The following is a 26,108-nucleotide window of genomic DNA, read 5'->3' as shown; positions in this document are numbered from 1 at the left end:
TGTACTGTATGTATATCTGTGACTTACACATTTTAAAAGTTAAGATTTCCACCCTCTGCTCAAAAAAAAAAGTTCAGCCCTTTAAAGTATTACCTCCCCCACAGAGAATGCATGATCTAGGCTTGTGTTCACTCTGATCTTTCAGCCTGGAATGATCCTCAGGCAACAATAGCCCTGTATATTCAAATCCTCCCCATTTTTGAGACACCTTGGCCAATCATCCTCACCAGAGTGATTCTATCCTCCTTAGAACCCCAGTTAGGGCACTCAATTGTTCTTGAATTGTCATATCTCAGATGAAGAGAAGGCCTATGCCTTCTATTTCTCTATACTCTCCCATCTCTCTCAATCCCCCAGCCCCTAGTACAGTACCCTGTATGCAACGACTGGCTCTTATTATTCCCCTGCTCCTTGGCTAATCACAAATATTCCTATGCATTTGATGGAGTGGAGAAAAAGAAAAGAGAGAGAAGGAAAGGAAACCCTTAAGCAGACCTTGCCAAGGCTTCAAGAACAACGCAACAATGAACTCACGGAAGTAGCTAATGTTTCGAACCCACTTCTGTGCTCCTTGCCCCTCGGCACCAGGTGGACAGGGTACTTCTCGTTTTCCAAGGAATTCCTCGATGAGAGCCAAGGTGGAAAGGCTCTGGCTGAAATGGAAAACATTTTGTTCAGATGGCTCCCAGAATTGAGGGAACATTGTTCCCAATAGGTTCATACTCTTGTACAACTTTCTGACAATGGGAGCTCCAGAACCTAGCACTAGTAAGAGGTAACTCTAGGCTGGGCACAGTGGCTCAAGCTTATAATCCCAGCACTTTGGGAGGCCAAGGCAGGTGGATCACTTGAGGTCAGGAGTTCAAGACCAGCCTGGCCAACATGGCAAAACCCCATCTCTACTAAAAATACAAAAATTAGCTGGGTGTGGTGGCACACGCCTGTAATCCTAGCTATTTGGGAGGCTGAGGCAGGAGAATCACTTGAACCTGGGAGGCGGAGGTTGCAGTGCAGGATCACACCGTTGCACTCCAGCCTGGGCAACAAGAGTGAAACTCTGTCTCAGAAAAAAGGAAAAAAAAAAAAAGAGGTAACTCTAGGTTCAGCACAGTGGCTCACGCCTGTAATCCCAGCACTTGGGAGGCCAAGGTGGGCGGATTACCTGAGGTCAAGAGTTCAAGGCCAATCTGGCCAACATGATGAAACCCCATCTCTACTAAAAATCCAAAAATAATTAGCCTGGCATGGTGGCACGTGCCTGTAGTCCCAGTTACTTAGGAGGCTGAAGCAGGAGAATCGTATGAACCTGGGAGGTGGAAGATGCAGTGAGCCAAGATCGCGCTACTGCACTCCAGCCTGGGCAAGAAGAGTGAAACTCCATCTCAAAAAAAAAAAAAAAAAGAAAAAGAAAAAGAAAGAGGTAACTCTACCAAGAACAACCAAGGGTATCCTTCCTAGCACATAATGGGAGCAGAGTCATCCACATACTTATGACTACCACCACACTGAAAAAATACTCTCTTCATTCTTCACTTCCACAGTTGAAAGTTTCTGGGGTTTAGCTCAATGCAGAGTAACAAATAGCATTTAGCATTAAACACTACCACTGCATGAATATACATCAGATATGATTATGGGTTTTACTAGAGAGACAAAATCACTCAACTGCTTCCAAGATATCATGAGAGCCAGTGTCCTTAGAAGTGATCCATAAAATCAACACTAGGCTCTCCCCAAGCTAGAATCACTGCTGTCCTCTCAAAGTGTGTCACATGTGGAAGCCCTCACTCTGAGGCTCCTGAGCCAGGCTCCTGCCACTTGGTTCTTCTTGGAGCATAATCTGGTCAGATTATAAAGGAGGAGAAGCAATCAACTTCATTTTCCTGGGGAGTCAAGTCTTAATGAGACTCAAAGCTCTAGCCAGACTGAGAATATAACTTGGAGCAAACTACATCACTTATTTGGCTTTACAGACAAAGCTTAAAACCGAAAATAAAAGGTTAGGGAGGGACAGAAGATTAAACCAACGGTCAGCAAACATTTTCCGTAAAAGGACACACAGCAAATATTTTAGGCTTTCTTGGCCACATAGAGTCTCTGCTGCATATTCTTTGTACGTTTTTTATAACCCTTTAAAAATGTAAAAACTATCCTTAGCTCTCAAAGTAAACAAAAACAGGCCAGAATTTGAAAGATTAGACTCCAATGCTAACCTAGGGTTCTAAATTGTTCTCTGTGGAGAAATCAAATTGGGCAATGAAATAAACTCCAAGAGACAGACAACATGCAAGAAGGTCCTCACAATAAGCACTTGTTGGGGGGCGGTGGCCTTGGTCTTGTTCTGTGGTGGTTTTGTCATTCTTTACCACAGACACACAGCCTCAACTGGAAGTTTCTCATCCTACCTAAACACAAGGATCTTGTCCCCAAGCTTCACACTTTCCTCAATCAGGTGGAAAAGCAGTACCATCTTGGGAGAGTTTTCTAAGACTCCAGTCTGGTAATTAGTCAGAAGGTCCTTGGCCTGCAAGAGAGAAACAAGGCAGCTTGGAGCAGGTGCAAGGTCAGATCACTAGAAATAAAATTCTTTCCTTCCAAGGCAGCAGCTCATTGGCCACCTTTGTAATTCCATAAAGAGACCCTAGCCGTGCATCCCTACCCTTTCCCCACGCAGGACTTGCACCACCCCTTCTCAGCAATAGTTTATGGTTCCTGAAGGATCTGTCTGACTTACCCATTCATATGTGACGATGTTGTTGCCTCGCTCCTGGAAAGGGTTGAAGCCAACGCCCTGTAGGAACTTGCTATTGGTTGCCTCTCCCACTGAGGAAGCCAAGGGGCTATCCTCCCCCTTGCCTTTTGTTCCCTGTGGTGGACAGCGGGTACTGGTCCCCGCAGAGCCAAGTTCTTCCACATCTAGGTCCTGCTCATTGGCCAAGCTCTCCTTCTGAAGGGCTTCATACAGCACATCAGGGTGATTCCAGATCTGAGGTTCAAGGAAAGGGAGAGGGGACACAGGACAAAGAACAATGCAAGGGTGTCCCAGGAAGTCTGGAAACACATACTTACTCAAACACACACGTCCCACAGTAAACACTGTCACACCAAAAATTAAAGTCAGAGCCCTTCACAGCCAAAGAGCCTGCATATTTGTTTTCATTGCCAGTTCTGGTCACCATGACACATGAATGGGAGCATTCATACCAGGAGCCATACCAGTAAGTATGTTTGCTACATAATCAAAAAAGCTGTCACAAGCCTTTTTGACATTCTTATTCAAATAAGAGTAAGAATGTTCCAGTTTCACCGTGTGACTACAGTCTGCTACTGTATAAAACTATAGACAAAAATGTATCTGACTTATAGTAGATCAATCACATATCATTTCAGGGAGTATTCCTAGCAAGAGTTGAGAACTCCCAGGAGAAGAGAGGAAAGGAAGAAGGAAGGATGCAGTGACACCAAAGCATCATCACAGAACATGTTTGCCTTAGTTTCCTGGCCTTGACTCAGCACTGTGGCTATAAAAGAAATATTTGGAAACCCCTCCTAAGCTCAGACACATACCTTCTGCTGACTTATCAAAGCAGTGGCCAATTAAGAATAATACCTAACAGGTCTGCTAAAGAGTAACCAGAGGTAGAGGTACAAGGTCAATGAAACAGGTCCCTCAACAAAAGAATGAAAGCAATCTCAATATGATTAGTATGGAATCCAACGGAAGGTATCCCTAATAACTTGTCTAAGCTATATATCTCTTGAATTCTGATTATGCTAGCAGTCAAAAACACTGCCCCACAGTATTTTTCCATTATCCCCCTTGGTATAACAAGTTGTGCAGCTGAGTTGCACACTGCAGGAAGCATCAGTTATATTACACTGTGTGAATGGCACCCCCAGGAGTTATGTGGTACACAACCAGCACCTCTCTCCTTAGAGCCCCCAAACCTCCAGTGCAGTGAACTGAGGTGGCCCCTTCTCACTTTATTCTTCCTTTATTGAAGACTCTCAGTAGAAGTAACTCCCTTGGGACCATGTGTATCCTTAGTACCCATCTCAATCTTTCCTGAGGCCCCAATGCACCTTGCAACACACGCAGAATGCCTTAAGGGGGTTCAGCCCCAGCCAACCGCTGCTACCACAGTCCCGGAAGCGATCCATGAACTGCGTGTACAAATCTCGCTGGATCTTGGAGAGCCGCACAAGGATCACATTTTCTTCCTTGGCAGGGAGATGAATCTTCAGCACAGTGTGGCCTCTCCTACGGAGGCAAACAGATCAGAAATGGCAAGGTAGTGTGGCCAGGAGGGGTCAGAGCAAGATAAAAACAGAGCCTTTTGCACTCCTACCACACCTCCCTCTTGAGGATCTCAACATGCACTGCAGCCTTGCAATAATGCAGAGCGGTTCAACAAGCAAGAAGAAACTCACCTTAAGGATGAAAACTAACACTAAGAGGCAGAGTGACCTGTCCCAGGTCATGTCTGACTGCATGACAGAGACAGGGGAACCTGAGGTTCTTACTTTAATTTGGGCTGCCTCTCTGAGCTTTCGCTCCATATGCCATCTCAACAAGGAAAAATGAGGGATCTGCTTTAGACTAGCCTAAAGTAAGTCAGCAGAATGGTACCTTTTTCTTGCTTCTCTCAGCAAGAGAGGTGTCTCCAGTACCTTTAAAGATAACTTTTGAGAGAAGCACTTCTAGGCCAAACTTTCAGAGAATTGAAACAGTGGATATCCACCATCTGCTAGCTTGTCACAGGAAGCAAAGTTTTACTACTGCCTCAGGGAAGGGGCCCTCCTACTCCAACATCCTATCCTATATAACAGGCTTGGCATGCCCTTGGCAACAGGGCCCTCTGAAAATTCAGGAAGCAGGACCCTGAGGATGGCTCACCTCTGCACAAAGCCCTCCAGAAGGCTGTGCAAGACATGGCTCCGGTACCGCATGAGGCGGACGTCCTGAGGTGTGCTGTCAATACATTGCCCGTTCAGGATAGGGCGTTCAAACATGTTGCTGAACTCCTGCCGGGTGCCAAGGAAGTCTGGGCGCACAAAGTCCACCATGCACCAGTACTCAATGAGGTTGTTTTGCAGAGGGTACCCCGTCAGCACCACCCGGCGGCGAGAGCGGATATTCTTCAGAGCCTGTGAGGTGCTGGCCTGGCAGTTTTTGATGCGGTGTCCCTCATCACAGATTACTACATCAGGGCCAGGGCGGCATAAAGCCTTCTCAAACTCTAGGGAGGGAAGAGGATCCGGAGTCAGAGGGTGACAGGGCCTGCTCTTAGTCAATAATATGAGAAGTAGGGGTGCACCCTGGAGGAGACAGAAGAAATGAAGGAAGCAGGAAGCAAGAGTCAGCCCCCCTTGGTGAGAGGGTGCCAGCCATTCAAGCTCCTGGATATGACTGGTATAACTTGGTATGACGCTAATCTGGCAGTTGACTCTTGCAATAAATATCCCTTTCCCCTGTTCCTTTCCTTACTTTGTTTTTCTTTATGTGAAAAGTATAACTGACTTGCATTCCTAGGGCTTGGACCAACTGGGCAGCAGAGAGAGGGACCTTACAGAGTGCCAGCCTAGGATTAAAAATGCATCTGGATGAAACCAATGGGAATAATCCAGACACTTTAGTGGGCTCTCACCATTGCCAGCGTCTTGACTCCATCTGAAGGCTGGCTGGTAAGAGCTAGCTAAAGGACAGGGTCTTCCCGCAGTTATTCTCCAGTCATTGCTAAATGGCAAATTCATCCCAGCTCTACCATAGAAGCAAACCTAAAACAAACATAATCTCATAGATGAAGAGACTTATAAAGTGAAATGGCCTCTGAGCCCTTAAAAACTTTCTTTCGCAAATGAGCAAAGGCCCCTTAGAAGATGGAGTAGAATTAGAACTATGACAGGAATGGTTTTCACTAAAAGCAACTGGGATACATTCTTTTTTATAAATTCACAAACAATAGTATTACTACTTTGTCTTTATATTAGTGATTTAAACACTTTATATTTTCTTCATGCTTTCTCAGAACATCTCTAGAAAGTGGTAAAGGAAATGGTTACTATTCCAACTGTTGTGTGAGAGAAACAGGGACAGACGAACAGAGGAATAATCTCCCCCAAGCCAGTGTGTGGCCTGGCCTAACCATAACTGCACAGCTGGCAGAGAAAGCAGTACCTTCTAAGAGCCATTGGAAGTCATCCTACTCATCTTGGGAACCAGGATTTTTGATCCATGATAACAATTCACATCAATAATGCCCTTTACATCTGACTAGGTGCTATTAGTAGACATGATTTCTTTTTTCGTGAAACACCAACAAGAGTATTCCCGGGATAGGCTGCCCACCTCTCCGAAACTCCTGCTGCCGATCTTCCTCATCTAGATCAATGATGACTGGGTGAGAACGTTTCTTGGTTTTCTTCGGTCTACCTGTGGCAAATGATTTCTTCAGAGTGAGGAGTCTGTACATCTCGTACCCCATCAGTAGCACCCCACCCTCTGACACCCAATCAGCCATTACTTTAGCACGAGATGCCATCGTCCTGCAAGGTAAACAGAGAAAATTGTGTGAGATGTGAATTATATCTCAAGAATTATTGTTTCCACTGCTCCCAAGGAAGAATTGCTCACAATCAAAGCTGTGTTGATGTACATTCAGAACTTCTTATTACCAAAGATTTCATGTGGCAGCAAGCACAGGGCTAGCTAGCCTACCACCCAAGGACCTCCCATCATCTCAGAGAAACTAATTGCACTCAGGATGAAATGGATCATTGATGGTGGTTAAACAACAAGAAACATAGCAATTCAACTACATAAGGCAACAGAAAATGAAAATCCCCTTGGATATTCACGCATGACTACAACTCAACATTTGAAGGAGCATTTCAATCCCATGATAAATACAAGGTCACAGAAGGAAGGGCAACATTCTGCAGTTTACTTGCCTGGGCTCAAGTGAATAAAGAGCCACAAACAGTAAAGAGGAAAGAGAAGAGACCAGATGACCCTCAGTAAGTCACTCCACTTCCAAACACCAGAGCCCTCACTGTATTTCATTGATTGCATGTGGACTAAAAGTCCTGAAATCTAAGAAAGCAGAGCAACCACCTGAGGTCAACTCATCATCTCCTCATTTTTATGTGTGTGTCCAAACATCACAAAAGGCACCCTCTGCAAAAAATACAGTAAGTCTACCTTCTCAATTATCCATACCAATGAGGGGAAAGATTAGCATATAGAGCTGGTTTGTTGAACCAAGAAATAGCTTTAGACTTTTGGAAATCAGGTTGACTTTATGGCATACATAGATAGATAATTTTATTTAAATCTAAAACAAAGCAAGGCTTACACCTTTCAAAGCTTTGGGAGTTGTACCATTAAAGGTCAACTGCAGACCAGTGCCTAAAAGAAGTGACTAATGATTAGGTTTTTAAGAAAAGTGAAATGTAATAAGTAAAAAATTAGACAGTAGAGGCCAGGCACGGTGGCTTACGCCCGTAATCCCAATACTCTGGGAGGACAAGGTGCGTGGATCATCTGAGGTCAAGAGTTCGAGACCAGCCTGGCTAACATGGCAAAACCCTGTCTCTACTAAAAATACAAAAATTAGCCGGGCATGGTGGTGGGCGCCTGTAAACCCAGCTACTCGGGAGGCTGAGGCAGGAGAATCACTTGAACCCAGGAGGCGGAGGTTGCAGTGAACTGAGATCGCACCACTGCACTCCAGCCTGGGTGAAAGAGCAAGACTCCGTCTCAAAAAACAAACAAAAAAAATCTGACAATGGAAAGATCCATTGTTTCGTGCTGAATTTTACTACAATATGCATGGGGAAAATATGACCATCCCCACATATTTTTCAAGATATAAAAGCCTCCTAAAGCAGAACACAGGAAATTTCTCAGGCTACTTAACTCTGGCTTTCCTGAAAAGCTAGGTAGAGAAAAAAATGAGTAGCAAGAACAGAGAAAGTGACACATCAAGAAACCAAAACAAATCTGGATGCACAGGCTACATACTCAAAGAGACTGCCTTAACATCAGATCCCGGACAGAAGTCTAAAAGGAAAGGGGCAGAGAGGAAAGGGCAGGCCACCTACTTGTGCTCATCATTCAAGATGTGAACTTTAAAGAACCGAGGCTGGACTTCTTCAGGCTTGTTGTCAGCCGGGAGGGCTTCAGGAGGTGGAAGCCACATGTTGAACTCTGCCAGCCAATTCTGAAGAGTATTAACCTATTAGAAAGCCAAGTCCAAAAAGAGAGTTTTATGGAACAAACTCAGAGCTGAGCTCATCAAGCCTTTTGGTGCCCAGTAAAGGCATTAACGCAGAGCTCTTCAGAGGAGTGACTTAAGTGGTGCCTTCCCAAAAACTCTTACCGGCACAATGGCAAGGACTGTTTTGGCTGGCGTGTGGCGGAAGAGGACATCGACGAAAGAGATCACTTGCAAAGTTTTCCCCAGACCCATGCTGTGGGCCAGAATACAGCCAAAGCCACTGCTGGTCTTAAACCTCTCCAGGGATTCCACCAAGTTATCATAAAGGAACCGGATTCCGCCAATCTGACAAGGGACAAAGACAAATGTCAGAGGGGCTCAAAAAGATGAGGGCTCCAGTTTTTACTCACTTTGTAATTAGTAAGAATTAAGTAAATGAGAAGGCATTATAATAGATAGCAGGTGTGGATGGCCATAGATTCCCTGTACCTTGACTGGTCTATTTGCTGGTGACAGTCCTCTTGGAAAAAACAGAAAAGCATTCACTAGTACAGTGTAATGCCCCATGTAATGCATGAATCAGTAGTGTCAAATTCCTGACAGGATCTTTCAGTCAGTCTGGTTTCCCTCAGCGTTGGGAAGCTCACCCTCTTAAGGCAGCCCATTCCATAGGAGTAGTTTTTTTTGTTTTTGTTTTTGTTTTTGAGACAGAGTCTCGCTCTGTCACCCAGGTTGGAGTGCAATGGTGCGATCTCAGCTCACTGCGACCTCCCATCTCCCAGGTTCAAGCAATTCTCCTGCCTCAGCCTCCAGAGTAGCTGAGACTACAGGTATGCACCACCATGCCCACCTAATTTTTGTATTCTTAGTACAGACGGGGTTTCACCATGTTGGCCAGGATGGTCTCAATCTCCTGCCCTGGTGATCTGCCCACCTCGGCCTCCCAAAGTGCTGGGATTACAGGTGTGAGCCACCACGCCCGGCCTGTTAAAGAGTTCTTAAGGCTGGGCTCGATGGCTCATGTCTGTAATCCTAGACCTTTGGGAGGCCAAGGTGTGCAGATTACCTGAGGTTGGGAGTTCAAGACCATCCTGGCGAACATGGTGAAACCCCGTCTTTACTAAAAATACAAACGATTAGCCGGGTACAGTGGCACACAACTATAATCCCAGTTACTTGGGAGGCTGAGGCAGGAGAATCATTGAGCCTGGGAGGCAGAGATTGCAATGAGCCAAGATTGTGCCACTGCACTCCAGCCTGGGCTACACAGCGAGACTTCATCTCAAAAACAACAACAACAGCAGCAGAGTTTTTAAGCTGAGTTATGCACAATAGCCAAAATATGTAATCAACGCAAGTGTCCATCAGTGGAAGAAAGGATAAAGAAAATGTGGTGCCTATGCACAATGGAATATTATTCAGCCATGAAAAATGAAATCCTGTTATTTGCAGCAACATGGACGGAACTGGAGGTCATTATGTTAAATGAAACCCGCCAGGCACAGAAAGACAAGTATCACACATTCTCACTCATGTGGGAGAGCTAAAAAAGTCAATCTCATGGAAGTAGAAAATAGAATGGTAATTACCAGAGGCTGGGAAGGGAGAGGAGGGGAAGGAAGAGACGTTGGTTAATGGGTACAAAAATACAGTTACTAGGTCAGGCATGGTGGCTCATGCCTGTAATCCTAATGCTTTGGGAGGCCAAGGCAGGAGGATCACTTGAGCTCAGGAGTTCAAAAATAGACTAGGCAACACAGTGAGACCTCGTCTCTACAAAAAAATTAAAAATTAGCTGGGCTTGGTGTCATGAGGCTATAGTCCCAGTTATTCAGGTTGAGTTGGAGGATCACCTGAGCCCAGGAAGTGAAGGCTGCAGGGAGTCATAATCACTGCACTCCAGCCTGGGCAACAGTGCAAGAGTCTGTCTCAAAAACAAAACGTTCTCAGCCAGGCACAATGGCTTACGCCTGTTATCCCAGCACTTGGGGAGGCTGAGGCGGGTGGATCACTTGAGCTCAGGAATTCAAGATCAGCTTGAGCAACATGGTGAAACCTCATCTCTACAAAAAAAAAAAAAAATTAGCTGGGTGTGGTGGTATAGGCCTATAATCCCAGCTACCTGGGAGGCTGAGGAGGGAGGATCACTTAAGCCAGGGAGGTCAAGGCTGCAATGAGCAGACATTGTGCCACTGCACTCCAGCCTGAGCAACAGAGCAAGACCCTGTCTCAGAAAAAAAAAAAAAAAAAAAAAAAAGTTCTTAATTGTAAACTGAGTCAATGTCTGTCTTCATGGAACTTTTACTCACCAGTCCTGGTTCCAGGGTCTGGATCAACACAAACTACTCTACTCCCTCCTATCAGAAAGTCCCTCCATCTTCTGACTCTCACATCTCTTCTAGATACAGACCTTCCTAATCAAAGCACTGCTCGCCAGAGACCACCTCAGTCATGGGATCCCACAGAAAGAGGCTCAAATTATTAGGTCAAGAGATCCAGTGCTTTCTACGGGGTAGGGCAAACCTGAAGCTTGTCTCTTCCCTTTCCCCATCCCTTCCTATTCATCAGGAATCCTGAAGCATCAACTGCTGGAAGGAAGTAGCAGGTCTTTTCAATAGCTGAACAAGCTGCTCTTGGTACCAAACAAGTACTTCACAGGCTGTGACGCTAATAACCACCAGCAGGCAATGTTCATAACAAGGAAACAAAAAGGAAAAGGAGAAACAGTCAAGGTTTGCTGTACCTGATGAGGTTTCACAGCCCGTGCCAACTGTGGGGCAAGGAAGACATTTTCCTCCTCTGGAGGGTGGTTTAGGTTGACAAGGACCCGCCCAAGGGCATCACGCTGGTTTAAGACATCATTGACATGGGTGCCACCCTTCTCTTCTTCCTCATCGTCTTCACTGACAGACTCACTGCTGTCCACAATATGCAGAGTGTCCTCCTCTCCAGAGCTCAGTTCTATCACCTCTGAGACAGCAAAAAAAGCAAAACCAAAAATCCAGGGAGTGAAGATAATTTACTGCACACAGTCAGAGCAGAAGACTACAGAAACTTAAAGTTAGAACTTCTCATCACTTATTAAAATTTTGACTTTTACTATTTCTCTCTTTCAGCTCAAGTTAAGACAAGCAAAAAACTTATATTTACCAATGAGACACAGGGAAATTAGTCAAAGCCACATCCCAAACTGAATGAGGAAGGACTGGACTCTTTTCAAAGTACAGTCAATCTCAGCATGAACACCAGGTCGGGAGAAAGGGAGGCACCTGGTTTCATCTTACCATCTCGACTGCTTTTTTCATCCTCACTGCCACTGCTACTGTCCAAACAAATGACTTCCTGGGCCAAGACCCGAGGAGGCAGTTGGGGACCATCACTTGCTCTTAAAGCAATTTCCTCTAGGAAAAGCAAAATGGAAGGGAATGATGTCAAGACCACATTTGGCTCTAACATATTTCCCAAAACAATTCACCACCCCTTTTCTTTTATAGCTCTCTTGGGGAGTATCCACCAAGAAGAGAAACAGAGCCCATCTCAAAAACCTCAGCCCTCCTTCCAAATTCCCTTTCTCTACTGGTTTTTTCTTCCTGCTATCCACCTGACCACTAGAAAAGGTCCCAATCTTTTGGCAATTAAAATCCAAAGTTATGAGAAAAAATCTAGATAAAAACCTATTTAAAGAGTACATTTTTATTCATTTTAGCTTTTTAGATGATTTTCTTCTGATTGTGTGCTCTCAAGAAGCTGAATGACTTTACAGGATTCCTGAGAGGCCACAATCATTTTATTTTTATTTATTTATGTATTTATTTTTGAGATGGAGTCTCACTCTGTCGCCTAGGTTGAAGTACAGTGGCGCAATCTCAGCTCACTGCAACCTCCACCTCCCTGGTTCAAGCTATTCCCCCTGCCTCAGCCTATTAGTAGCTGGGATTACAGGTGCACGCCACCATACCTGGCGAATTTTTTTTTTTGTATTTTTAGTAGAGATGGGGTTTCACCATGTTGGCCAGACTGGTCTCAAACTCCTGACCTCAGGCAATCCGTCTGCCTCAGCCTCCCATAGTGCTGGGATTACAGGCGTGAGCCACAGCGCCCAGCCAAGAGGCCACAATCTTATTCCAGATCTGCTTTTGACCACTGTGTGCACCTAGGGCTTCTTCCTCCTGAAGCAAAGGGCCTTCCCTGCCATGTCCACTGCTTACCAGGGAGGAATTCCAGCGGAACAGTAGGAATAGGGGCTGCATAATCTTTCCTCTGCTGCTCCAGGCGCTTCCTTCTTTCCAACTCTTCTTGCTGTGCTGCTTTGGTAACAGGCTCCAATTGATCCTCCCGGAGTAGCTTTCTAAACATTCACATAAGAGACAGCACTTGGGTTCAATTAAGATTTGGGCAATGTAATGGCAAGCTAAAGAGAGAAATAGCCATTGCTGATCTCAGAGAGTTGAGGCAGGAGAAAGAGAAGCCACATCAGCCTCACCACACCCATGCAAGGAACAGCATTAAAAAAATAGGACATCAAGCTCAGATGGCTCTAGAAAAACATACTTTCCATATTATTTAACTCCCTGACAGATGCCCCTGCCAACTCATCTCTCCACATAACAGATCAAGAATAAACTAGAGTAATATTTGATTCACGAAGCTGAAAAGCAGTATTAAAAATAGTGTTGTTGGCCAGGCGCAGTGGTTCACGCCTATAATCCCAGCACTTTAGAGACTGAGGCAAGTGGATCACCTGAGGTCAGGAGTTCGAGCCCAGCCTGGTCAACATGGCAAAACCCCGTCTCTACTAAAAATACAAAAATTAGCCAGGTGTGGTGGTGCACACCTGTAGTCCCAGCTACTCAGGAGGCTGAGGCAGGAGAATCGCTTGAACCTGGGAGGCAGAGGTTGCAATGAGCCAAGATTACACCACTGCACTCCAGCCTGGGTGACAGAGTGAGACTTCATCTCAAGAAAAAAAATAATAATAATAGTATTGTCATGTAGAAAAGAAACTAGGATTGGCCGGGCACAGTGGCTCATGCCTGAAATCCCAGCACTTTGGGAGGCGAAGGTGGGCAGTTCACTTGAAGCCAGGTGTTCCAGACCAGTTGAACCAACATGGCAAAATCCTGTCTCTACTACAAATACAAAAATTAGCCAGGGGTGGTGGCGGACACCTGTGGTTCCAGCTACCCAGGAGGCTGAAGCACAAGAATTGCTAGAACACGGGAGGTGGGGGTTACAGTGAGCCGAGACTGCGCCACTGCACTCCAGCATGGGCAACAGAGAGAGACTTTATCTCAAAAAAATGAAAGAAAAGAAATTAAAAAAAAAGAAAAGAAACTAAGGTTACAGGGATTTTATATTATTTTCAAACTCAGAGTAATATTTCAAGTTGTCATTATTGTTATTCTTTTTTAAGTGGAGGCAGAAGGAGAAAAAGATATCACTCATTTCCTTTCAATGGCACATATTGTTATTTGATAGAAGGAAGAACTGTTGGGGATTTGGACAGTTAAAGAAGTTCACATTTTTGCTCTTAGAAGGAGCCTTGCTTTGGGTCAGACAGTCCTCTACCATTAGAATTTGACATCTAAGAAGATGAGAACTCAACTTGTAAAGTCTTGTTTTGAGACATAAGAAAAATAGAGGAAAAACCGGAAAGTCCAGCTGAGAGCACCTTATCATCTTTGGGCTGCCACCTGGGGTCTCCAGAGAGTAGAACACCCTCCCACAGTGGTCAAGGCCTTTCTCATTCTCCCTACAGTCCTCTGAAAGCCCAAGTCCAGTGATCCTGAGCTGCACCTTCACTATTAATGGAGACACACACTTGACACTTTTCTCCTTTGGAGAGAGAATTCTCCTTCCCAAATCAGTCTTTCTGCTATTGACAGCCTTAAGATGAAGGTAAAACCTCTATTCCCTTCCCTCTCCTCTTACACAGAGCACAGCTCACCGTATGTTTCTTCTCATGTGGGAGGGCTTCTGAGCTCTCTTCTTTTTGGGGTCCTCTGAGACTAGGTTCTTGCCTTGGTGGTGCCTAAGCTGCTCTGAAGGCTCAGACTGAGATGAGGTAGTTGAAGTGCACCGCGGTGGCTGCTGCCCATCTTCTCCCAACTGGGCATGCTCAGTGCCACACATGCCTTCCAGGGATGGGTCTGAAAAAACAAAGGGAAAGACATTGCTTTACAGGGGTGAGGGGGAATGAGTTTTGATGCCAGACACACCTGGGTTCAAAACTCAACTCAGCAACTTATTAGCTGGGAATCTAAGGCAAATTATTTATATCTCTCTGAACATCAGTGGATGTATCTACAAAATGAGGATAGTGAGGCCCATACCTCAGAGCTATTGTGAGGACTGAATAGTGTGCATGCCTAGAACCAAGCCTGGCCCAGAGTAAGCCCACAACAAATGATAGCCATCACTCTTACTATAGTTTAGTGCTATGATCAGAGTGAGGAAGTTTCATGGCCTCAGAATGCTCAGAAAGGGACAATCTGAGCAGCCGGGCTCCAAATACAGCTCATAATCAGTTGTATGACTTTAAGCAAGTCCATTCACCTCTCATCTGCCAACAGGGACAATATTACTCCTTTTAGTGTCATAAAGCATTCACTCATTCAAACTTGCCAGTCATTTCATGAGGGCTTATGGCAAGCACTATCCTAGATGCTTCAAGGGATATTTCTAAGACTCCTTCCCTTCAAGAAGTTTAGAAGGTTTTGTAAGACTCCTTCCCTTCAAGAAGTTTGTGTTCTGCTTAGGGAGACAGGGCATGTACACACACAGACTCAACATGGCAAGGTGTGCTAAATATCACAGGAAGGGCAGATCAACAGATATAAAGAACTTTAAGGTTGACGACATCACAGGAATTTGAAAGACACTAATACATGTGATGATCATGCAGGAACTATATGGGAGGTAAAATGTGAGTCAGGCCTTGAAAGATAAGCAGAATGTCTAAAGGTAATACCTTAAAAGATAGTTGGGGGCCGGGCGTGGTGGCTCATGCCTGTAATCCCAAAACTTTGAGAGGCTGAGGCGGGAGGATCACCTGAGGTCAGGAGTTCGAGACCAGCCTGGCAAACATGGCAAAACCCAGTCTCTACTAAAAATACAAAAATTAACCAGGCATGGTGGCAGGTGCCTGTAATCCCAGCTACTCGGGAGGCTGAGGCAGGAGAATCACTTGAACCCAGGAGGCGGAGGTTGCAGTGAGCCAAGATCACACCACTGCACTCCAGCCTGGGCGACAGAGTGAGACTCCGTCTATTAAAAAACACACACAAAAAAGGTTGGGGGTCCAGGGAAGATTCCTGATAGCGGGAATGTCATTTGTAACATCCAGTACCAGCAAGGATTGGGGTTGGAGTAGGCGGATCCATGTGCACACCCCTGTCCTCAGCCTGCTGAGTAGCATTCTGTTCAATGGGTAGACAGGCTTTGAGAGTCACATAGACCACAAGCCTGTCCCCAAATTCGTCAGAGCTTCCCAGACATAAGCACTACACAACCAAAAGGTCTTTCCCTAAGGTAACAGGAATTCAGAACTAGAATATAAATGCCAGAACTGAGGTGCTCTAGACAATGCCATTTGGATCTTAGGCAGGAAGGAACCAGGAGCTTTGTGGGGTTTTTCTGTTAGTTTTTTTTTTTTTTTTTTTTGAGGCGTGCAGTCAGGGGGCTGGTGGCTTATTGTTTGCTTTTAACTATAGACTTTATTTGGATTTCACCAGTTTTCCATTAATATCCTTTTTCTGTTACAGGATCCCATCCAGGATACCATGTTGCATTTAGCTGTCATATCACCTTAGTCTCCCCTAAACTATGGCAGCTTCTCAGTCTATTCTGGTCTCTCATGACTGTAACACTATTTTTTAGAGATAGGGTCTTGCTCTGATGCCCAGGCTGGGCATCAGTGGCCCAATCACAGCTCACTGTAGCCTCAAACTCCTGGGCTCAAGAGATCTCCCAGTCTTGGCCTCTCAGGTGGCTGGGACTACAGGTGCACGCCATCACACCCAGCTAATTTTTTTTTTTCTTTTTTGTAGAGACAAGGTCTCGATATGTTGGCCAGGCTCGTTTCAAACTCCTGGACTCAAGTGATCCTCCTGCCTCACATTTCCAATGTGCTTGGAGTATAGCCATGAGCCACTGCACCAAGCCTTACCCACTAATTTTAACGTTCATCAATGGGTCTTACCTAGAACTAATTATTATTGTAGTATGTTAATGGTGGTTTTCTATTTTCCTCTTTCCTTCTACATTTATTATTTGGAATTTTTCTGTAAGGAAGAATTGTCCTATTGATTGATTGATTGATTGATTGATTGGAGACGGAGTTTCGCTCTTGTTGCCCAGGCTGGAGTACAATGATGCGATCTCGGCTCACCTCAACCTCCACCTCCCAGGTTCAAGCGATTCTTCTGTCTCAGCCTCCCAAGTAGCTGGGATTACAGGCATGCACCACCACGCCCAGCTAATTTTGTATTTTTAGTAGAGACGGGGTGTCTCCATGTTGGTCAGGCTGGTCTCGAACTCCCAACCTGAAGTGATCCGTCTACCTCGGCCTCCCAAAGTGCTGGGATTACAGGCGTGAGCCACTGTGCCCGGCCTCCCATTTATTTATTTATTCAATTTTTTTTTTCTATGAGTATGCAGTCAAGGGTCTTTGGGGTAAGAAACATTCAACCTGAGAGCCTTTGGTAAAGAGACGTCGGGCTGTCATTAAGTCTTGATGAATGAACCTGTAGGCTGATGTCCCTAGGCCAAAAGAATGATGTACCATGGGTCATCATCATCCTATGCACTCAGTCACTACTAAGAAATAACATATGGGCTGTCTCACCACTCACTGGCTGAATCAGGCAATCATGAGTATCCATGTTACTGCTCACCTTCCATAGCTTGGTATGGCCTCCTCCTTGTCATATTACTACTCCAGCTTCCTTATGGTCCCTTTCAGATTGATGCCAGATTCTAGAACAGCATGAAGTTCAAAACTAATGTTTGCTAAGAGTTAACATGGCATAGGGGTGCAGTAAGGACACTGGAACCAGACCGATGGAGTGTGAACTCCAGCTATGCCCCTTATTATACCTTTCTGTTCATGTTTATAAAGGGACTGGAGGAGAACAATTGTAGTAACCTCTAAGGGTTGTGGTGATGATTTTATGAGATAGCCTAAATTAAGAACTAAAACAGGCCAAGTGTGGCTCACGTCTGTAATCCCAGCACTTTGGGAGGCCATGGTCGGGGAACAGCTTAAGCCCAGGAGTTTGAGACCAGCCTGGGCAACATAGCAAAACCCCATCTCTACAAAAAAAAAAAAAAAAAAAAAAGAAATTAAATTAAATTAAAATGAGCATGGTGGCATGCGCTTATAGTCCCAGCTACTCAAGAGGCTAAGACGGGAGGATTGCTTAAGCTTGGGAGGTGGAGGCTGCAGTGAGCCATGATCACACCACTCACTGTACTGCATGCAGCCTGGGCAACAGAGCAAGACCCTATCTTAAAAAAAAAAAAAAAAAAAAAAAAAGAAAGAAAGAACTAAAACAGTGCCTGCCACCTAGTAAACACTACATTTAAAAAACAAATAAACAAACAAAAAACAGCTGCTGCTTTTACTATGACTACTACTACTCCAGGTATGAGGTATGGATTTAGTTTTTTACATTGCCTCCTTTCTCCCTTATAATAACTCTACAAGAGTTTTGCTCCCCTAATTCTAAACATGAGAATTTTTGCTCCCCTCTTTTTTTTTTTTTTTTTTTTTTGAGATGGAGTCTCGCTGTGTCACCCAGGCTGGAGTGCTGTGTGGCGCAATCTCAGTTCACTGTAAGCTCTGCCTCCCGGGTTCACGCCATTCTCCTGCCTCAGCCTTCTGAGTAGCTGGGACTACAGGCACCAGCCAATACGCCCGGCTAATTTTTTAATATTTTTAGTAGAGATGGGGTTTCACCATGTTAGCCAGGATGGTCTTGATCTCCTGACCTCGTGATCCACCCGCCTTGGCCTCCCAAAGTGCTGGGATTACAGGCGTAAGCCACTACGCTTAGACTTTGCTCCCCTAATTCTAAATATAAGACACTGAAGCCCTGAAAAGTTAAAAATACTTGCCCATGGGAATATAAGAAATAAGCAGAAAAACAGGAGCAGGCAGTTAAAAGTATGAGCTTTGCATTCAGGCAGTGCTGCCTTTAAATCCTGTAGCTCTATGTTTACAGACGCAACTTCTCTGAGCCACAGTTTCCACATCTGCAAAATAGGGATGTCAACGGTTATCTTGTGGAAGATAGTATTCTTCAAACCCTTGTCTGCCTAACGCCGTGGAATTCCATACTCCCAACCACATTGAACGGTCTGGGAGCATGCAAAGCTCGGGGGCCTTGGTCAGACATGCTGACATTTGTGTGAGAATTCAAATCTCAACTATATATTCTAATCAAAGATCAGAAATAAGAAAGCAAAGGGGGAAGCAGAAATGACATGTGCAAACTGCATCTTGTCACAAAATCAATGTTTCTTATACACACACATACTGCCTCCATGAAATTGTAGACTACACTTTCACGTTAAACCTCTCCATGTGAGACTACTACAAACCAGCCACTGTTGCCTCTCCTGCTCCCTGCTTTCAATTTAGCCCAATACACATATGAGCATCTGCTAGGTACCAGGCCCTGTGCCAAGGCACAGTGGAACAGACCACATGGGGAAACACATATACTATATGGAAAGTGCCCAAGAGCAATAACACTTGAGGAAAAGACACCAAATCCAGGCTTACTGGCTGGGCATTGGGGCGCTTCCTTGGGAAGACCGAGACCTGGTCTTCAAAATGAAGGAAGTAAAGCAGCAACAGGAAGGACCTTCCAACCCAAGAACCACTTTCCTGTGCCTTTCCTAGAGCTCCGCATCCAAGGGAGACTTAGGTGAGGATCTAAGATCCTTCGCTGTATGCTGGTACAGAAGTCAACCCCAGTCCTGGGGAAGACTACTCCCAAACCTCTCCTTCCTGGCATTCTACTTTCCACTGTCCTAGTGTTTGGGTAGAGAGGGGAGGCTAATGTGATTAGAGTAAAAGTGGACAGATGGGTGGGTCTCACATGTGGATGCCCAGGATGATTCACTCCCCTGCAGCAGCACTGGCAGCAACTTCCTTGGCCCTCAACTGAGAGAAGGTTTCAGGTAGACAGCTTTTGCTTTTCGAAAAGCAGAGGGGACACGGTCAAGAAAGGCATCAGACAAGAAATGCTCATGATGGGACACTGCAATACCATTAACATAAGCAAGAGTTTAAAATGTCACACTCCCTTCTCCATTACCACCGGTCTGTAGTAGGCCTACCACAAAAAGCCTCCCAAAGAAAGCAGAGCCTAGGGTGGCAAGCAGCACTAGGAATGTACTGTGTGTGTAAGCCTTGGCTCACGGACATGTTCTACCTGCTGAGGAAACAAAGTGCCATTGCTTATGTGCCCAGCCAGACATGAGAACTAAAAGAGAAGTTTCAAAATAGAGCTCCAAGTCTGACTAGTTGCCCTCCCAAATTCACTAACCTCTTCAAACAGTGCTCTCCAATTTCCATCTGAAACATCATAGGAGAAAGTTCAGCAATTCCCTGTTTTCCTTTAAAAGAACTATCACTCTTTCAGGCCCCCTACCCCTCCAAAGACCTAACACTTCCACAGCATTTCACATAATACTGCTGTCAACTTCTTCCTACTTCACAGCCCTGAATTCTTCCCTCCTAAAAGGGGAGGCCATCAAATTCCTCCTCCCAAACAAACAGTTGGCTGGGCAGCAGACTCCCCAAGAGGGGATATCCACTGCTAAATGACTACTTCCACCAATACTGCAGCTTGGCCTACAACATACCAACTACACTTGGGGCGGGGTTGACACACTTCAACTTAGTGTTTTGCTAGGTCCTCTGGCCTGGTTCTGATAATGACCCCTGATGCTCTCCTGGTCTTTTTTGTTTTGTTTCTATTTCACAAGAAAATTTATTGGGCAATCACTTGGAGAAACAGTTGGAGGCAAGATTAGAGAGTAAGCAGATAGGACAGAGTCAGAGAATAGAGCGCAAGTCCAGAGGGGTTTGAAATTGATCTGCTGGGCAGGGGGAACCTTTTGCCAACTGCTATATTTCCTTGTTCTAGCTTCTGCCTTGCGGAATGGGCTGTTCCTGGGAGGATAAAGAATAGAACCTGCTGACCTTTCAATATCACCAACAGATTTATTATCAAACATTCATCCCAAGTTACAAGGCTTGTGACCCAACTGTGAACTCCTGTCTGACATGGGGCTGAACATGGCCAAGTGCAGTAACAATTTTAAAATCATCAGGCACAGTATATTTAATTCTCATGCCTTATACAGATGATACACGTCTAAACCAGCTCCTTACCACCCAGCATTCTTTGAGTGAATCCTCAGCTTCTGGGTTCATCAACTACTTTTAGCTTATTAAAGGAATTTAGTTTACAGATGTGCTAATATTTAAAGCTCATTGTCATGTAAATCAATGTCTTTCAAGTGCTTCATTTTTGCTGTTTCATGATGATTATGGTTTTTACATAATAACAGATGCTATACCTTTAATAAACTATTCTTAATAATAAATCTATTTCAAAAATTCTATAATTAAATTTCCTTCAGTCAAAATGTAACTTTTCACTATGTGTTCTTTTTTTACCTTCTGAACACTGAATCAAGCGAATTTACAACCTAAGCAAAATAATTTAACTTCCAAAAAATAGCCCTTCCCCAGATTCTAGACTATAATCCACCAACAGTTACTGAGAGAAAAGAAAAAAAGTTCAATAAGGAGGAAAAGAGACATGTGCTTTGACAGACAACAAATGTAAATTAAATTAGTATCTGCATAGCTTAAAAGTCAATGACTATTACCACCACAATTCAGGATTACAGAATCAGACCTAGTTGCAAATACCCCTGAACTTTCTCCTTCACGTGAGCCAGCTGTGAGCAGTAACCGCAAGAGTTATATAAACACCAAAGAACACTTATGTAAGTTTCTTGGGAATGAATTATGAACACCACCACTATAAATTTGACCAGGCAAATGAGTAGCTTTGAAAGAAAAATTCCTACATTACATTCAATGAAGGCACAAGGTACAAACACTTCCAGGACTCTTTTTCCAGTGGTTCCATCTCTTCTCTCTCCTATGGTATAAAAAAGACTAACTGAACTCCTGAGAGATGCAATTTACCTATATAACAAACCCACACATGTACCCCTGAACCTAAAAGTTAAAAAAAAAAAAAAGACCAGTAGGACCAGGCCCAGTGGCTCATGCCTGTAATCCCAGCATTCTGGGAGGCTGAGGTGGAAGGATCACTTGACCCCAGGAGTTCAAGACCAGCCTGGGCAACACAGGGAAACCGCCATCTCTACAAAAAATAAATAACAACAAAAAAAAATAGCTGAGCATAGTGTTGCAGGCCTGTAGCAACCCAGGAGGCTGAGATGGGAGGACCGCTCGAGCCCAGGAGGTTGAGGCTACAGTGAGCCAAGGTTATACCACTGCACCGCACTCTAATCTGGGCAACAGAGCAAGATCCCGTCTATTAAAATAAAATAAAAATAAAATAAAATAAAATAGACTCAAAGTCGCACCATATTTCTCCTGATGTGATGCAACTGGATGCACACACTATAACCTACGATGTATGTGTGCCAAAAACTCTGCACTGGAGCCTGAACACACCTTAAGATCTCACTCTTAGTTTACAAAAATACAGAGGACAACAGCAGAATGCAGTCTCTACAATGCATAATGCACAGAGACCATTGTTTAATCAAAATTCACTAGATATGCAAAGAACAGGAAAATATGATCCATAGCCCAGAAAATTCAGTCAAGAGCAATGTAGATAGACTAGCTGTTAGATTGCCAGCCAGGACCTTCCTGAATTGCTTACCTTCAGAAGCCAAGAGAAATAATAGTTTTAAGCCACTAAGTTTCAGGGTGATTTATGACACAACAGTAGTAATTGAAATAGAAATTTGGTACATGGGTCCTGCCACACAATAAAAAATTAAACCATGACATTGTATTTGAGATAAGGTGGTGAATGGAAAACTGGAAAGGCCATGAGGAGACCGGTAGTAAAAGCCTATAGGTCTTCAAGGATATTGTTGGTAAAGTGTAAAGGAAAACGTTAAAGGAAGCTGGAAAAAAAGACAGAGACACATTGCACTGTGTCAGAAACTTTAGCAACTTTTGTCACCTGCAATAATATGAAAAACAGAGATTGAATCCAGAGCAGGCCTATGAGACCTTTTGTTACAGTCTCAGAAATATTTAAGATAGTGCCTAGGCCAGGCGCAGTGGCTCACGCCTGTAATCCCAGCACTTTGGGAGGCCAAGGTGGGCAGATCACGGGGTCAGGAGTTCGAGACCGGCCTGACCAACATGGTGAACTCCTGCCTCTACTAAAAATACAAAAAATTAGCCACTCATGGTGGTGGGCACCTGTAATTCCAGCTACTCAGGAGGCTGAAGCAGGAGATTTGCTTGAACCCGGGAGGCGGAGGTTGCAGTAAGCTGAGATCGCGCCACTGCACTCCAGCCTGGGCAACAGAGTGAGACTCTGTCTAAAACAAACAAACAAAAAAGATAGGGCCTCATAGACCTTTTCCAACAGATAAGAGACCTCCTGAAGATCTTAAAGGCATACCTAGCAGACCTTCTCCATTAAACAGAGCTTAGAAAAATCTTAGAGTTATGCCACAGCAGCTCCAGGAACTCCTTTCCCACCCACATTCAAGGGAAATTAGAACCCACCTCTCAATTGGAGGAGTTATCAAGGTCAACTCTAGAAAAGCATGTGGGATAGAATATGTTGTTGTATTCATCTATGGAAAAAAGTCTGTCATATTCCACTCTCTGGCCACAGTAACTCACATTCTTCTCATATGCAAAATACACTTCCCTCTCTGAAGAACCCCTCCAAGTCATTACAGCATCAGCTCAAAGTCCAAGATCTTATTGTCTAACTCAAATTGATGTATGGATGTGGCTCTCCATTGTAGTTCCTTGGATACACTTTTTAAGTATAGTTTCTCTTTCCTTCTTTCTTTATTTTTTCAGACAGAGTCTTGGTCTGTCACCCAGTCTAGAGTATGATGGCACAATCAATGCTCACTGCAGCCACCACCTCCAGGATTCAAGCAATCGATCCTCCCACCTCAGGCCCCTGAGTAGCTGGACCACAGACACACACCATCACGTCTGGCTAATTTTGTAATAAAGATTTAATAAAGAAGGACACAAAAAGCTCAAATCACAAATAAAAAACCTGGTAAAATGTACTTCATCAAAATCTAAAACCTCTGCTCCTCAAAAGACACCGACAGAAAAAAGAAAATCAAGTCACAATCTGGCCGGTCGTGGTGGCTCACACCTGTAATCCCAGCACTTTGGGAGGCCAAGGCAGGCAGATCACGAGGTCAGAAGATTGAGACCATCCTGGCTAACACAGTGAAACCCCGTCTCTACTAAAAAAAAAAAAAATACAAAATATTAGCTGGGCATGGTGGCACGTGCCTGTAGTCCCAGCTACTCATGAAGATGAGGCAGGAGAAACGCTTGAACCCGGGAGGCTGAGGTTGCAGTGAGCCGAGATTCTGCCACTGCACTCCAGCCTGGGTGACAGAGTGAGACTCCGTCTCAAAAAAAAAAAAAAAAAAAAGACATATATCTAGAAACATGTATGTATTAAGTATACATTATTTATTATATATTTAAAATGTGGTGTATTTATATTTTAGAGACAGAATTTTGTTCTGTCATGAGAGTTGAAGTGCAGTGGCACAATCATGGCAGCCTGAAACTCCCAGGTTCAAGTGATCTTCCTGCTCAAGTAGTTCTCCTGAGTAGCTGGGACTACAGGCAAGCACTACCACACCTAGCTAATTTTTAAATTTTTTGAAGAGACAGGGTCTCACTATGTTGCCCAGGCTGATCTCAAACTCCTAGCCTCAAGTAATCCTCCCGCCTCAGCCTCCCAAAGCTCTGGCCTAGAGTCACCACACCTGGCCTAGAATATATTTTTAAAGCTCTTACAATTCAGTAAGACTACACAGAATCCAATAAAAAGGGGCAAATGAGGAGAAACATACTTTACAAAAAGAGACATACAAATAGCCAATGAACATGTGAAAAGATGCTCAATATCATTAGAAAAATGCAAATTTAAAATATGAGATGACATTTGACACTCACTAGAATGACTAAAACTAATAAGACTGACCATACCAAGTGCTAACAAAGATATGGGGCACGTGGAACTCTCATACACTGCTGGCAGGAGTAGAGTGGTATAATCATTCTGGGAAACACTTTGGCAGTTTCTTATCAAGTTAAACACATCTATTATATAACCCAGCGATTCACTTCTTGGAATTTTATCTAAGAGAAACGAAAACATATCTATAATTTTGAAAAAAAAACAGCAAACCATCTCTAGATGAATGTTCAGAGCAGCTTTATTCATAAGAGTCAAATGTCCATCAACAGGTGAATGGATAAACAAGTTTTAGTACACTGATACAATTGGAATACTACTCAACAATAAAAAGGAACAAACTATGGACACGTGCAACAATTGGAATACTACTCAACAATAAAAAGGAACAAACTATGGACACGTGCAACAACACAGATGAATCTCAGACATTACGCTGAGCAAAAGAGGCCATACACAGAAGAATATGTGTTGTATAATTTCATTTATATCAAATTCTAGAATAGGCAAAGCTAATCTATAATGACAGAAATCAGTTCATTGGTTGCCTGGAAAATTAAAGTTCCCAGAAAGAGGAATTTCTGGGACAATGGATATTTTCTTTTCTTTCTTTTTTTTTTTTTTTGAGACAGAGTCTCACTCTGTCACTCAGGCTGGAATGCAGTGGCACGATCCCCACTCACTGCAACCTCCGCCTCCTGGGTTCAAGCAATTTTCCTGCCTCAGCCTCCCAAGTAGCTGGGATTACAGGTGCCTACCACCAAGCCTGGCTAATTTTTCTATTTTTAGTAGAGACGGGGTTTCGCCACATTGGCCAGGTTGGTCTCGAACTCCTGACCTCAGATGATCCATCCACCTCAGCCTCCCAAAGTGCTGGGATTACAGGCTGAGCCATCACGCCCAGCCGACAGTGGATATTTTCTTTACCTTGATTATAGTGGTGATTACCTGGATGTATACAACCAATAGTCACATACATGTGAAATATGTGAGTTTTATTGTATTTAAATTATACAATAATGCTGATTTTTTTTAAAAAAACTTATGCCGGGCGCGGTGGCTCAAGCCTGTAATCCCAGCACTTTGGGAGGCCGAGACGGGCGGATCACGAGGTCAGGAGATAGAGACCATCCTGGCTAACACGGTGAAACCCCGTCTCTACTAAAAAAAAATACAAAAAACTAGCCGGGCGAGGTGGCGGGCGCCTGTAGTCCCAGCTACTCGGGAGGCTGAGGCAGGAGAATGGCGTAAACCCGGGAGGCGGAGCTTGCAGTGAGCTGAGATCCGGCCACTGCACTCCAGCCCGGGCTACAGAGCAAGACTCCGTCTCAAAAAAAAAAAAAAAAAAAAAAAAAAAAAAAAACTTATGATATTGCTACAGTTATGCTTAGGAGGAAATACATAGCCTTAAATGAACATGTTTAAAAAGAATAAAAGGTAAAAAGTCAATATCAATTTTCTTCTCAAGAAATTAGAGATACCAGAAGTTGGAAAGGTAGGGGAGAGAGGATGAAGAGAGATTGATTAATGGGTATAAATACACAGTATAATAGAAGAAATAAGACCTAGTCTTTGACAGATCAGTAGGATGAGTATATAATACTCTACTGTATAT

General features: G+C 44.1%; 1 protein-coding gene across 3 annotated transcripts in view; it reads right to left on the bottom strand.

The window, feature by feature from the left end:
• RAD54L2 (RAD54 like 2) overlaps nt 1-26,108 on the bottom strand; it is a 122,117-nt gene that overhangs the window by 21,034 nt on the left and 74,975 nt on the right. For all 3 annotated transcript variants that reach the window (XM_050780669.1, XM_050780668.1, XM_050780670.1), the window contains 12 exons: nt 14,167-14,368; nt 12,428-12,567; nt 11,504-11,620; nt 10,963-11,189; nt 8,382-8,564; nt 8,104-8,237; nt 6,350-6,546; nt 4,898-5,240; nt 4,084-4,261; nt 2,735-2,986; nt 2,406-2,524; nt 535-653 (listed from right to left, as the gene is read on the bottom strand). In XM_050780669.1, the coding sequence (XP_050636626.1) occupies nt 535-653; nt 2,406-2,524; nt 2,735-2,986; nt 4,084-4,261; nt 4,898-5,240; nt 6,350-6,546; nt 8,104-8,237; nt 8,382-8,564; nt 10,963-11,189; nt 11,504-11,620; nt 12,428-12,567; nt 14,167-14,368 (2,211 nt within the window). The remainder of the gene's footprint in view (nt 1-534; nt 654-2,405; nt 2,525-2,734; nt 2,987-4,083; nt 4,262-4,897; nt 5,241-6,349; nt 6,547-8,103; nt 8,238-8,381; nt 8,565-10,962; nt 11,190-11,503; nt 11,621-12,427; nt 12,568-14,166; nt 14,369-26,108) is intronic.

Source organism: Macaca thibetana, chromosome 2 (genome assembly GCF_024542745.1).
Source record: "Macaca thibetana thibetana isolate TM-01 chromosome 2, ASM2454274v1, whole genome shotgun sequence".
NCBI lineage: Eukaryota > Metazoa > Chordata > Mammalia > Primates > Cercopithecidae > Macaca > Macaca thibetana.
Note: the sequence above shows the minus strand (reverse complement) of the source record. Positions and strands in the feature narration are given on the sequence as shown.